General features: G+C 35.6%; 1 protein-coding gene across 2 annotated transcripts in view; it reads right to left on the bottom strand.

The window, feature by feature from the left end:
• The window catches only part of TRIM24 (tripartite motif containing 24), a 120,626-nt gene that overhangs the window by 24,974 nt on the left and 80,412 nt on the right, over window positions 1-15,240 (bottom strand). For both annotated transcript variants that reach the window (XM_027573826.2, XM_027573825.2), the window contains exons 5-8: window positions 15,070-15,186; window positions 12,092-12,206; window positions 9,263-9,409; window positions 756-873 (exon numbers count right to left, since the gene is read on the bottom strand). In XM_027573826.2, the coding sequence (XP_027429627.1) occupies window positions 756-873; window positions 9,263-9,409; window positions 12,092-12,206; window positions 15,070-15,186 (497 nt within the window). The remainder of the gene's footprint in view (window positions 1-755; window positions 874-9,262; window positions 9,410-12,091; window positions 12,207-15,069; window positions 15,187-15,240) is intronic.

The following is a 15,240-nucleotide window of genomic DNA, read 5'->3' as shown; positions in this document are numbered from 1 at the left end:
CTTCTATAGATTCCCCGTGAGAAATGAAGAGGCAAAAAGGGAAGACTTTTTCTACTAGCAAATACTGTAGGGAAGCTAAAGGAATAACTTTCTGCTGAACTGCCTGCAAAGATATTTGAGCTTCTAATCTTGCCAAAATGATAGTCTCCCTTTGTGACAATTCAGTGGGCTCTAATACTTAAAACTGGGGCACTTTTCTGTGTGCATGTTACACTCTAATTTGTAAGTTTAAAAATATGTAGTTATTACATAAAAGGCAGAATAAAAACATGAGAAGTCTCCCCTAGCAAGATCAAGCAAATGAACCCTTAGGTGCTTCATGACTGGGTATAAAAAGTAAGTAAGCCAATATGAGAAATACTATTTTATCAGAAAACATTCCAAATATCAAAAATCCTGTATCAATGGCAGTCATGAGTCAAAAGTTTTATTATCCCATTCTGATAAACCTATAGTTAACAATAGAAACAAGATTCTACGGAAAAAAGAACTTCTAAATCCCAAAGTCTAGATAGATACCCTGTGAGTCAATATAAAGGATGTTCATATCCATTTATTTACATGTGTACTTGTATTCATGCATGCGTCACACATATATACATAACAATAAAATACTGGCAAAAATTCCATGTCTTCAAAACAAGGTAATAAAAACACTTCGGGGGTGGAAGGGAATACATTTTCAATAACATATCATAATCATGAAGAGTTCTAGAAACAAATGGCACTTTCAGAAAACGGACATAAGGGCCTACCTAAATTGATAATATTTTGAGCCCAGAAACTAGGATCACAGTGAAACTGGATGGTATTGTTGGTCACTGGGGAAGCATCACACCTTGCTCGAAGAAGGTGCCGTAACCGGTATGTAATCTAGAAGAAAGGAGAGACAACTAAACATTGGTGTCTTTAATCAAGCAAATAATTTATTAAGTTCCCAGTAAATACACAAAAAATGGTCTCTGGTATGTATGCTAACACAAAATAAGTAATCATATCTAAGTTATAAACGTGGATAAGTTTTTTTTTTTAACATGTTAAAAGTTTTGAGATATAATTCAATTAGCTATACTACTGAACACAAAACTGAAAAGTATCTTAAAGTGATAGGTTTGTTAAAGTCAGTTTTTTGAATTACTAAAACTTCAGGGAAGCACCAACTAAATATTTGTAAAATAAATTTTAACACATTTGCTCTTTTATTTATTTTACTTACTCTTTTAAAGAAGGATTCAAAATTTAGATTAGGGGGCTAATGAGTTATGGAAAGTACAAATTAATCTCAGCCCATAAGTTGGCCTGCTAGGGATGGTTCTCCTTGCTCCTATGTTTTCAATCTCATGTCATCACACAATACCACCCACCTCCTTCCCCACTGTGGAAGTTGTCCTCAGTGAATACTTGGTCATTCTCCCTCAGTCCTTGAAGAATTTAGTTCCTGGCTCATTATCACCATCTCTAACATTACTTTTGTCGTAATTCTTGACGATTTTAATATCCAACCAGCTGATCCTTCTTTCCACCTCTCTCTAGTGCCCAAGTACCAATAATCCAATAAACCTTAAGGTCCTATAAGTGCTCTTAGAATTTTTCCCTGTCCTTTGGTCTCACCTCACCAGTAACCTTAGCCCGCTGAAATCCCAGGGTCAATCACCATAATCACGTTGCATATACCCTTGATACCTCTTATCTCTCACATACTCCCTTCCCTCTCAACCTTTCCCCCAACAAAATAAAACAACCCTGGTTAAACCCAACTTTTGCCTCTGCAGATATAACTGGACAAATAAACACATGACAATTTACTTCAAGTAGGCCCCTAAGGTTGACTGGCTATCATGACATTTTTCTGGTACTTTATTTCCCTACTCTCTTAAATGACTATTCGAATTTTCTTCTCAAATCTCTAGCTCTCCTTCCTCTCCCATTCTCAATCTCAGCTGATGATTTTGCTTACAATTTTACTGAGAAAGCAGGAACAATCAGGGTCCTTCTACAAATTCTCACCACTTGTATTAGTGTTCCCTCCTATTACAATGGATTAAATGGCCATGTTTCTTTTTTCTTTTCTTTTCTTTTTTTTTTTTTTAGATTTTATTTATTTGAGAAAGACGGAGAGAACGAGCGTGAGAGAGCGCACACACGGAGCTGCTGGGGTCGGGGGATGGGGTGGGGTGTAGAGAATCTCAAGCAAACTCCCCCAAGAAGCTCGGAGCCTGACGTGGGGCTTGATCCCAGGACCCTGAGATCATGACCTGAGCTGAAATCAAGCCATAAGCTTAAATGACTGAGTCATCAGGTGCCCCGAAATGGCCATGCTTCTAAAGTCAGTCCTTCCACTTGTGCAACAGTACCCAACCTTTCTTGCCTACTTACGGACACTACTCAGCAATTTTCCTCCCTCTCCTGTATCACCTAGGCTTCCATTTTACTGGATCACTCTTATCAACATATAAACATGCTTTAACTTTTCCCAGCTAAAAACAAAACTCTTGGCTCCTTTCCTCCTACCATCCACTGCCCCATTTTTCTGCTTTTTAACAGCAAACTCTTAAAAAAAACTCATCTATTTTTACTGCCCCGTTCCCCTCCTCCCATTCTTTTCTGAAACCATTTCCTTCACTTGGCTTTCAGCATACTATACTCTCATGGTTTTGCCTTTATTTTAGCAGCTGTTACTTTTTGGGGCCACTGAGAATAGGTTTGGGTTCCAGTGCACCATCACAGCCTCCAGTGTTGGTTCTTTGTCTTGCAACTGCCCTCTTTTCTCCTATTCCCACATAGTTTTAGTGATCTCATATAGTCTCATAGTTTAAATGACTTCTTAATCTGTATCCCAAGTCTGGATCTCTCTTTTGAACTTGCATTTCAAACTTCTTAGTCAACATCTCCACCTGGTTGTCTGACAGGCACCTCAAATTTAGTATGTCTAAAAGGGAACTTCTGATCTTTCTCTTCAAGTCTTTTTGTCCTATAATCTTCTCCATCTCCATTATTATTTTCCTACTGCTGAGTTAGTCCCTGGTTCCTTCTATTTCTCAAGCCCTACATTCAACCTGTCAGCAAATCCTACTGGTCCTATCCTTAAAAGACATGGATAACCCTACCAGTTTTCCCATCAACTCTATTAATTCTCCTGTTACCACCTTGGAAAAGCCACCTTGCTGCAGTAAGATTCAACTGGTCTCCCTTACTTCTCTCTTGCCTTCAACTACCTATAATCTACTCTAAATAGCCACAGTGACTGTTAAAATATAAATCATATTCTGTCCTTCTCAAGTCCCTCTCTCTAATGGTTGCCCATCTTACTCAGATTAAAAACGAACGTCCTCATAATGAACTACAACGCTTGTGCTATTTGACTTTCTGTTACTTCTCTGATCTTACTCGTACTACTTTCTGCTCCTTCACTCTGTTCCAGCCCCTCAGGCCTCCTTGTATCCATATCACAAAAACTTCCATCTCTATATTTGCACTTGCTGTGTGCTCTGCCAGAATTTACTTCCCTTGAGTATTTACTTCCTACAGGGCTTGCTTCCTCATTTCCATCAGTATTTGCTCAAATATCACCCTCTTTGGATAGACTTAACATACCTAAAACTACAATCCCCACCCCAATGTTCCCAGACTCCTTTCCTTAATTTACCTTTCTCTAGAGCACTGAACACCATGTAGCAGTATACATATTTTATTTATTTCAGCACTGTCTCTCTTCACTAAAATGCAATTCCTTGAGGGCAAAGATTTTATTTTGTTTTCTGTTCTCCCAGTGCTTAGAATGCTGCCTGATATGTAGCAGGTATTCAGTAAGTAAGTGTTGAATACATTTGTTTCAGTTGCTAAATTATGTCCAACAGCTATACTAAATTCTGAGTAAAAAAGCACGAACTTATTTTGGGACTGTGTGGAATACATGGCACAGTGTGTAGCAAACAGCACGCAACACAATGCTCTTCTCCCTAAGTTTTTCCTGCCTTTAATTTTTTACATCCTCTAACAGTTCTCACTGTAAAAATGCTAACCAAAATAATTATTCCAAGAATTTCCCTTCATAAATACACGCATGTTTTACCATTTCCAAAAATTTAATCATTTTGAAATAATTTTAAAATTGTTGAAAACTGAAAAGAACTCTTCACCCAGATTTCCCAACTGTTAATGTATTAGCACATTTCTTCGAGTGCCCGCCCAACTGCTTCTGCACTATTGTTACTTGTCTTTTTCCGAACCTTTTGACAGCAAGTTGCAGACATGAGGTTCTGTCTACCCCAAACACTCCAGGGAGTATAACTTAAAACATAGATCCTCTTAACATAAGCAGCAAGTTCCAAATTCCAAAAGCAGGTTTGTCACAACACTACAATCCAATCCAAAGGCCTCATTCAAATGGTAACTCTCCTAACAGGGTCACTTCCCAGAATGCTATCAAGGAATACAGGTTGCATTTAGTTGTCACTTCTCTGCAGTTCGTTGGTCTTTCCCCGTCATTTGTCCTTGATGGCTTTGAAGAGTTCGGGTCTTATATTCTGCAAGATGACCTTCAACATGGGTCTGAGTGTAGTTCCTCCTGATCAGACTTAGTAAAGCATTCTTGTCAGGAATCCCACATAAATGATAATGTGCATTTCTTAGTGCATCAGATCAGGAAGCTCAGGATGTCAATCTGTCCCACAACTGCTGATACAAATCCTTATCACCTGGCAATTTTGCTGCCCAGTTTCTCCACCTTAAATTCACTGGATTTCCCCCTTTGTAACTGATTAGTATTTTGTAAAGAGGTATTCTAGGATTACACTGAAATCCTGTTCCATCAATTCTCTACTCACTGGATTAGTATACTCTGATCGCTCCTTAATTACCTCTACGATAGTGAGCAAATATGCTTCTTTATATCTACTATTCTACAGTTACTGATTTATACTGTGACATAAACTTTTCCCTTCTTTATCATTTATGCAGAAAAAATGGTTAAAATCAGAAATGTGAGCACTTTCTTAAAAGAAAATCAACTCTAAATAAAGGGAACTATGAGGTAAACCCCTTGGGACATACCTTTCCCTCCTTCCGGTACTAACTACACTATAAATCCCTTCTTTTGCTATTGAGAAAATAAAAGACACATTTATTTACAACTCTGATAGCTACTATCTGCTAATTAAGTTGTGCCAAGGTCTAAAAGTAATATCAAACTTGGGCAAACTATTCATTAAGTAACATTTTTTTTTCCTGATGTATTTTGCTGTCAAGATGTAAGAGCTCTCTTACCGTCAAATTATTTTATTACCCATCTAAAATGTAAACCTTGTCAAATCTCCTGATACATGTTTTAGATAATTCTGAAAAGCCATAAAGCCTGGCTGGTGTAAATGATAATGGTTCATTAAATATATTTGGTTTTTTTTTTTTTAAGATTTTATTTACTTATTTGAGAGAGAGAAAGAGCAGAAGCACGGGGAGTGGCAGGCAGAGGGAGAGGGAGAAGTAGGCTCCCTGCTGAGCAAGGAGCCTGAAGCGGGGCTCGATCCCAGGACCCTGGGATCATGACCTGAGCCAAAGGCAGACATTTAACTGACTGAGCCACCCAGGCACCCCAATGGTTCATAAAATATAGTTGTTAATCCTTTCAGATATATCTGAACTTAAATGTACTCAGGTTTCACACTGAAAACTTAGCTACTGTTCAAAAAGCAAAAGATGAAAAAACCTTTTTAAAATATAAAAGACATCAAAACAGCTTTCAAGATAGCACTGCTGTATATTATCTCCTTTCTATTTAAGTTAAAGAAGAAATTAAGTATCTGAATTTCCAATCCCGTAAAAATTAACACGCAGAGAGTTTCTGACAGAAGATGTTATATCTGCCATTTTTTCACCATCAATCTTTTGTTTCATTCCTATACATCAAGCAGTGATTAACATAAAATTCCTACCTTTAAGAAGTATAAAATCTAATGAGAGTCATAGAAACATATGCAAATATAATAGTAGATAAAAATCAGTAATAGTATGATAGACATATGCACAAAGGATTTGCAAACAGAGAGAAGAGAAATTCAATCCAGTCTTGGTCATGAAAGGCTGCCAAGAAGAAAGGAAGACAAACCTAAACTGAAGCTGGTAGTCTCTAAAAAGATGAACATTAGTTATTCAGGAGAAAGAAGAGGCATTCTAAGAAATCTACCAGTACCCAGGCAAGAGAGAGCATCATATACTGTGAGCCCCAAGGATTAGAAGCAAGGTGTTGGCAATGAGACATTCAGAAAAACATAAAGAAGGTCTTCAAAGAGTCATTAGATTGGAGGAGAGGAAAAAGGAGAAAAGAGATTGTAGAATTCCTTTTTACTACTTATAACTTAAAGAGTTTCCCAACTGCTATTATTATAGAAATATTTACTGCTAGTAAAAAGAATGATAGTGCTTTACTCTCCTGGTCTTTCTTCGGTCAGTATTTCTTGTCCTCCTTCTAAATTATATAAGGATAAACTCAATGTTAACAGGTTGACGGAAGAATCCTGAGGAAATACTGTGAAAATGTTTCAAAATATATTTAAAACTGGACTTCTGAAAAGATTCCACTGTTGCATTGGGTTTTGTTTTTTATTGACCATAATTCCCACAGCAAAAAGATGAACTGAGAATTCCAAGCCAAGCTTGAAATTTCAGACCTGCAAGGCATTTCTTCTTATTCTTTTAAGCACATAAAAGCCATCATTTAAAGGATAACCTGAGTAAACATGGCTATATGTACCAAGCATAAGAACTATGAAGAACAGAGCTGTAGAATACAGCAAATTTCAAATTTTTCGAGGGTGGAAACCCTTATAAGTGTTTACAAATAATCATGAGCCTCAGCTCTGTATGCATTATAGGCAAATTATTTTATCAACTACATTGGCTACTGGTAATGCCCTAAGGCCCACTTGGGTTCCATAGGCTTTTAAAAATTAGAAAAAAATGATTTAGTCAATTGGGTATTGGTTCCTTATAATTGATTCCTTATAATTTGCTGAACCCATTTTCTCCTACATGTAAAATAAAACAATCTCCCTCTCTCCCATGTCAAGAAATCATTGTGCAAATTAAGTAACCCCATCTTCTATTTTTATTGTTTTCTCTTATTATAATTGTAAACAAAATCATAGAATAAAATTAGAGAAATTTTTAAACAGAAGAGATTGACTATCTGACTGTATGAATGTCTTCTTACACATCTGTAATAATATTCAATATTCCTAATTTTTCATTCATAATTGAAAAAAGACAATTCTCTCATTTTCTACTTTTCTTCTTTTTTGGTTTCACTTTAAGAAAAATATTCAGGAAAACAGAGAAGATATGTACTATACAGAAACTGTTTTTCATACATCAATAAAGCAGTTTAAAAAAGAAGACTCAAGAAAGAGTGTATCATTGAATATTATGAAAGAAAAAAATTCTAAGAGTAAATACAATGCATGATTAGGAATAGTTTTAGAAAGAGTTAAAAATCAGTTTTTTAATTAAGTCTTGAACTCAATGTTTGAACCTAGTTTATAGACGTTTATCCAGAAGTACATTTCCTTATTTCAAAATGGTTACAGAAAAATTCTGCCACCTGATTCCAGAAATGGAATAGGTGAACAGAAAGCTGATTTGGATGTCCTAATTTGATTTCAAAGGATAATTCTCTGTGGGATCCTTAATAAAATGAAGGTAAGGCGGGAATTTTTCAGAATGTTTATATGGTTCGACTTCTAGTGGCTAAATATCTTCAAGATCCTTGCTACTAAAGGCACAGTTGACAGACCCGTGGCATTAGCATCTCCCAGGAGCTTGTAAGAAATACAGAATCTGGCTCCACTCCACAACTATTAAACCAGAATCCTTGGGTGATTAGTAGTATGCAGTGACTGAATATCTTCAGTAGCAAGGTTATAGATTACTGTCAAAATTGTTCATCTAATAACACAGCCACTCTTCTGTAGCAAATGGGGTTGAAATACACAGTACCATAGATGGATGCCAGAGTAAATAATGTACTGTCGACAAGAGAAACACAGCCTCTAAGCTCAGGTGTCCAAGATAGAATTCTGGTTATATACCTCTTAACTTTGTAACCTTAGGCATGTGACTTAACTCTGTGCCTTGGTTTCATCATCCATACAGTAAGGATGGATGGTGTACCTAGTCTTTTTTTTTTTTTAAGATTTATTTGCAGCCTTGACCTCGCGACCCTGAGACCACAACCTAAGCCGAAACCAAGAGTCAGAAGCTTAACTGAATGCGCCACCCAGGTGCCCCTAGCTATAAAAAATGACCCAGCAATTGCACTACTAGGTAGTGCAAAGGATACAAAAACGCTGACTCAAAGGGGCACATGTTTATAGCAGCATTATCAACAATAGCCAAATTACGGAAAGAGCCCAAATGTCCATTGACTGATGAATGGATAAAGATGTGGTGCATATATTACATAATGGAATATTACCCAGACATCAAAAAGAATGCAATCTTGCCATTTGCAATGACATGGATGGAGCTAGAGAGTATAATGCTAAGTGAAACAAGTCAGAGAAAGACAATACCATATGATTTCACTCATGTAGAATTTAAGAATTTAAGAAACAAAACAGATGAACATAGGGGAAGGGGGAGGCAACCCTTAAGAGATTCTTAATTATAGAGAACAAACTGAGGGTGGATGGGAGGGAGGTGGGCAGGGGACAGGCTAAATGGGTGATGGGGATTAAGGAGGGCACTTGTTCTGATGAGCACTGGGTGTTGTATATAAGTGAGGAATCACTAAATTCTACTCCTGAAACCAGTATTACGCTGTATGTTAACTAACTAGAATTTAAGTAAAAACTTCAAACAAACAATACCCCCCACCCCTCAAAATGATGCATAAGTGAAATATTACGTGGAAAATGTTTAGAATTAGTGTCTGGCACACTATAGGTGATCAGGAAATATTTACTGTTATCATTATTTTTAGTATTAAGTTCAACAGCCACTCAGAGAAAAGCTAGAAAAGAATAAAACAGGAATGACAATGGTAGATTAAAACTGAAGTTATACCTAAACCATGGCAGTTAAATATATTTTTAAAAACCAAAATATTTTGACCAATTAAAATTAGAAATAGGTAAAAAATTAGAAATAGGTAAAGGACAATGCAGTACAAACAGACTAATGAACATTTCTGAATTTCAAGTATTCCAATACCTCCACTGTTTCTCTGTGGTTTGATGGTATGTTAAATGCATTACTCAGTCTATCTTACCAGTCGCTTGCTATAAAGTAACGCTGTACTGCTGCCACTGGAAACTGCCCATTTAGAAAAATGCATGACATGTTCCAATTGTTTAGAAAGTCCAGCCACTTCCTGTTGTTGTTGCATAAGTTTCATGCGATGGTCCTTTGCAAGGCTCTGAAAAGAAGAAAACGTCAACATTTGTCCTGCATATAACATACTATAATGGTCATTTTCAGATTATCAAATTAGAATAACTGCCACCTCTGAGAACCCAAATAACAGAAACTTAAAATATGCTTAGTGTTTTTCTCCCTTAGTATAAAGGATCACTCTCACTGCCACAAAAAACTGTGTCCCAACACTGCAGGGCTCCTGCTGCTGCCACCACTATCACCACTGCCGTCCCTGCCTCTGCATCGCCACTCCCACCCCAGGCCCTTGGTCTAGTCTGACAGGTTCTGGGAATTTAGGTCTCTGTTCATGCAACTTCCAGTATCCAAAAAGGGACAAAAGCCATGGATTAACTATGATAGAGCAAATGCCTATTAAATTCAATACTCACAAATAAAATAGAGGTATCATCCAGCAATCTTAATAAAATTACCAGATCACACAATTTGTGCAATCACAGGATTTCACTTTTCAGGCATTCCAGTCTTGAATGCAACCACTTTGTGCCCAGTCATGCCATATGGTAGACAACACTTATATTCTGTATGTGGTTAGAAAGGGATATGATTTTTGTCTATTGAGAATTACCTTGGGAGCCAACTGATGACTAGAGGAGCCAATGCATTCTCAGAAAAACTACACAAAAGCAGAATACAGAATATCTCTAAGCGAAGTACACAAGCAAGAACACAGATTAATCAAAAGTAGAGAGCATTGGGGGTGCCTGGGTGGCTCAGTCAGTTAAGCATCAGACTCTTGGTTTCAGCTGAGGTCATGATCTCAGGGTCCTGGGTTACAGCCCTGCATCAGACTCTGTGCTCAGCGGGGAGTCTGCCTAGGATTTTCTCTCTCCCATTGCCCCTCCCCCTGTTTGCATGTGTACGTTCCTTCTTAAATAAATAAATATATCTTAAAGAGAGAGAGAGAGAGAGCACTGAACTTGGGTTATTTTAAAGTTCTCTATCCAAAAGTCTTTGTCTGCAAGGAAAGGGGAAGAGATTAGGGTTGTCTTCTGATCCTGAAGTTTAACAGTAAAATTGCTACAACTCTAATATGGATTTACATTCTCATTTAAAAAAAAGGAACCTAGATCCTGACCCTTGTCAGTTTCAAATTTGGAAAATACACAGGTGAAGTGAATTATGGGAAAAACTGCAATGACGGTCAATGGCTTTGTCATGTCTAATTTAAGTTTAGAGATTACTTATTTTTTACAGAGGTCAGAAATATCCTAAATGTTTCTTTGGAGACATACCAGAAAGAATATAAGTTCTGTTGACTTTGGGAGAGACTGCATATTGACAACAAGAAGCCCTAGTTATTTGGGTCTTCTATGGCAACAACTATTTGCGCCGGTTTCTGGATTCTTAGATAAAAGTGGCTACATTTATTTTAGGAGGATTCTGTGAACCAGGAGAATGGATATGAGGACCAGAGTAAAACTGTATAGAACTGTAAGTCAATAAAGTTGATTACAAATAATACTGATGACTAGGTTCATTCCTAGAGATCTGGGATCTGGTCATCTTTTGTTATCTTCAAGTGATTCTGATTTACAGAGAAGTCTGGAAAGAGCCACAGAAATGAGTGCACTGCTAATCTCTGAGAAAGCAAATCTAAGTGATGTGTGATTTTAAGCAGAGCTTGGAAAACTTTTTAAATTGTTTAAATACTTCTATTTAAAAAAAAAAAAGAATCAAAGAACCTTGAAAAAATAGTTCCCATAAATGAGGTTGCCTGGACAGAACACTTCTTCACTAAATAAGTATCTGTTTCCAAAAGAACAGAGAATTATTTTAGTCTTTGTTTCTTGTATGTCTGATAAACCATGGGAATGACCATGCTTTCCCAGGAGGGATAGGACTCTCTGACAAAGACCTTATAATTTTGTCAACTACAAAATAAAGAGTTTGAACTAAATTATTTCTAGGAGTGTTTTTTTCTTTTTTTTTTTTTTGCATCTTTAAACATCAGAATTCTTATTCTCTTCTCATTGTAAATTGCTGCTTTACTGTGACTTCTTTCTGCACCAATGTACTAAAAGAATACTAAAATACCATGCAATTAATATTATTTTAATATACCATGGAGAAGTTGTAACCTCAAACACTGACTTTGGATCCTGACCTTCATGAGTGTAATAAAGCCCCTGAAGACCATAATATCTTTCTTACCATGGTGAGAAACAACTATCTTAAGTGCCTTAAACAACCCTCGCTACATACTGCTTTCACAGTTAAGACTATAAAATGTTGAAAGCAGAAGGCATATCCTTTTACCTAATTTCTCATAAGGTTAATTAAATGTGTATGTTTGAAAATGAAATACTAATACTATCATTCTAAAAATTTTTTGTTATCATTCTAAAAATTTTTGCTCAATTGCACCGCTTCGGGGACCCAAAGCTGTTACTTCAATGAATCTAAAATGATTAATCTCTTCAACGTTTACAGAGCTCCTTCTTCAAGCAAGGCATTGTGCTTTGTGCTACCAAGTACACACTAAGCCATAAACTGCCAGCTACAATGTAGAACCGGGCAAAAGAAAACTTGGGAATGGAAAAGTATTTTTGAGTCATAAATGGAAACAATTATATGAAAAAGGCTGGGATTCCAAATTCACAAATACATGAAAAAATACTATATTAAATTGCTACAACATACTGTCCCATTAACAGTAACTTACCTCAAGCTGATGCAGTAGAGCTTTTCCTTTTTTATTTATTTCTACCATCAATGTAAATATAGCAACTTTAATATCCTGTTCCACCTGCTTTTGATTTTGATTTACTTCAATTATCCTGAAAATTAAATGAAAGAGGGGAAAAAATCTAAAATCTAAGGCAGAATATTGTTTTCTAATATTTAAAATTGATTTTTTAATGTAACTTAGGCCAAGTTTTGTTTTAAACTCTTAAAAGCTCAGCTGTTTCTAAGGGTCCTTCAGTTTGAATCAACTTTCTTGAAGATGACATAGCAGAAATGTAATTCTTCTGAAAGACACAGTCACTTAATTCAATCTTAAAATCAAAATGTATAAAATTGCAAGAGAATGAACACATTTTAAGAAAATATGATTTGGAAAGATCATGATGAAAATCACCCAAGAAAATCAACACTTGGCCTAAAAGGGTGGACAAAAAAAAAAAATGATTTATAAACAAGAAAACCATGACTCTGAAAGTGTTTGATTGCATCCACTGTAACTAAGAAGTAGGAAAGTATAAATGTGTCACCCTTAGTCATCTGAACTGGTACAGCATTCATTACACCTGCACAGAGGCAAAGAGAACAATAGTAGTTTGCTACTTTTAATAACACATTTGTCTTGAAATAAGCAGCTAAATACTACTATGTTTCATCAACTACGATGTACAGTTTCTCCTTTGATTAGGGAAAATGGAATGCTGTTTTCATGGAGTTTGAGATAGACAGAAAGAAAATACACAGCATCACATCAGACTATCTTATAGAAACAGAAGAGAATAATGGGACACCCACTAAACATTTTGAGATAAATAAAAAGTTTCATTTCTCCAGTCTGTTTCTCCAAAAGTTACCCACTGAAACTTAAAACCAATAGGGCATGGATTTTATTCTCTGTTGTAAATTCTTTAAGGTATTTAATTGGCACCAATATTGGCTATAAGATCAAGAAACCCAGACAGATCTGGGAAGCAAACCCCCTGAAACAAAACAAAACAAACCCCCCAAAACTAATTTAAATCCTCATGATGGTTAAACATGATGAAAAAAGGACAAGCAATGCTATGTTTGCACATGCATAAAAATGAATTAATATCAAAGTAAGCCAGCCCAGTAAATGTAATCCTTTTATAATCAGGTAGTCTATACAGATATGAGCAATTAGCATTTAATCCAAGGATTCTTTAAGTCTTACCACAATTCAAAAACCAAAATCCTTCCATTCAATAATGTATGACTTTGTAAAAACAGCATAAACCACTAACAGAAAGGTAAAAAAACAAATTTTGAGAATTCACACTACCTGATTTGAAGACTTACTATAAAAACCTACAGTCATGAAGAAAGTGGGGGTACTGGCAAAAAAGAAAAACACAAGAGAACAGAAAGAACAGAGTTCAGAAGTAACCTTATACATATGCTGTCAACTGATTTCCTACAAAGGAACCAAGGCAATTCAATAGCAACAATACAGTCTTTTAAACAAAGGGTATAGGAACAAATGGACATCTGTATGTTACAAAAAAGTGAACTTTGGCTTATAGCTCACACCATATACATGAGAGAATAAGATAAAAGTCAAGAATACATTTTGTCAAGGGTGGATCTTTTACACAAAATTAGTTATTTTACAATTGCTACCATTTGTCATTTATATGGTAGAAGCACCTAGAACTATCTCTCTCCATCATTCCGTAAATATCCTTTACAAATTTTCAACTACTCAGATAAAAAACTTTTAAACCCACCACTTACTCTATTTAGCAAAAATAGTATTGTGATTAGAATATGGTAAATGAAACAGTATTTGGTTAATACAGTTGTTATGTGAAAGAGAAAGGTAAAATGAGAGCTGATAAGGAAGAACAATAAAAACAAAAGACACAATAGAACTGTATTATCACAATGAATAAAAATGGGTATAATAATAATACTGAAGCATCAAGACGAGGGTAAATTATGCTTAAGAATATCTTTAAAAGAATTCAGTTAAACCAGGGAATTACTTGGAAAAAGTTCCCACCGTAGCCATGCTCCAAAATGACAAGTATAACAGATTATGATGATTGGTCTTAAGGAAGATGAACCACAAAAGACTTTTTCTCTATGAGTGACTCAAATCCCCTGTGAGGACTCTCTTATTCAGGCTCTTTCTAAAAAGCATTTCTTGATTTATTTAGGTAGTGATAGGTTTCTTTTGTATGCAAAACAACAAAAGAAGGGAGATATGAGATTTCATAGGTTTTGTAAAGGTTGTAAATATGTCAGTGTGGGTTCCAAATGGGATAAAAAAATGGGGAAGATAGACAAACTCCCTCTTCCATGTGGAGGTTAGTGGTTTATTCCCCTAATCACCGAATTGTGAGATATGAGCCTTTGTACAGTTGAAGAGGAGGACTCCTATGGAAAACAAAAAGTGTAACAGGTAACATGTAGAAACTATGTAAGTATTATATCTGATAAGGAATGTGTGTGAAACTGTTTAATGGTGTCCTAAGATCTCCACTTTATTGCAGTTAAAAGATGACAGCACAGACAAGGTATCTCAAAGTTTGCCAACGCTTAAAAAAGCAATTATATATATATAATCAAGTATTAAAGTATTTTACCATACTGGTAAAAACAATTGATTTTGTTTTTAAATCCTGGGATTTCTTTAAAATTTGAAACACCAGATAATTATAAATTATCAATACCTACCAGATAAATGAGCCATTACTCAATGTAGTTTATTACCATAACAGTTTTGAAATTTCATGGCTGAAAAGAATGCTTTCCAGTCCAGTTTCCAGAAACCCAGTTTTTGGAGAAGTCTTATGAACTACATTATTAGAGCCATCTAACAGCTTACTTGGACCTATTTCACTATGAGCTAAGTAAAATGTCTGTTCTAAAAGTAAATATACTTAATACATTATATAAAGATGATTTTTTATAACACCACAAATGTAACTTTACCTGTTTTGGATCTGATTTCCTGTGAATTTTATGTATTTTGTTTTTTCCATCAGTTTGGTGATTAGTGTATCTATGATCACTTTCTGATTCTGAAAAGCTTCTTCTATAAACTGGTATCTGGAAAGATAAGTAAACAAGCCAATTATTTCAAGCTAATATATCTAAAATGAG

The sequence above is a fragment of the Zalophus californianus genome, chromosome 12 (assembly GCF_009762305.2).
Source record: "Zalophus californianus isolate mZalCal1 chromosome 12, mZalCal1.pri.v2, whole genome shotgun sequence".
In the NCBI taxonomy this organism is placed as follows: Eukaryota; Metazoa; Chordata; class Mammalia; order Carnivora; family Otariidae; genus Zalophus; species Zalophus californianus.
Note: the sequence above shows the minus strand (reverse complement) of the source record. Positions and strands in the feature narration are given on the sequence as shown.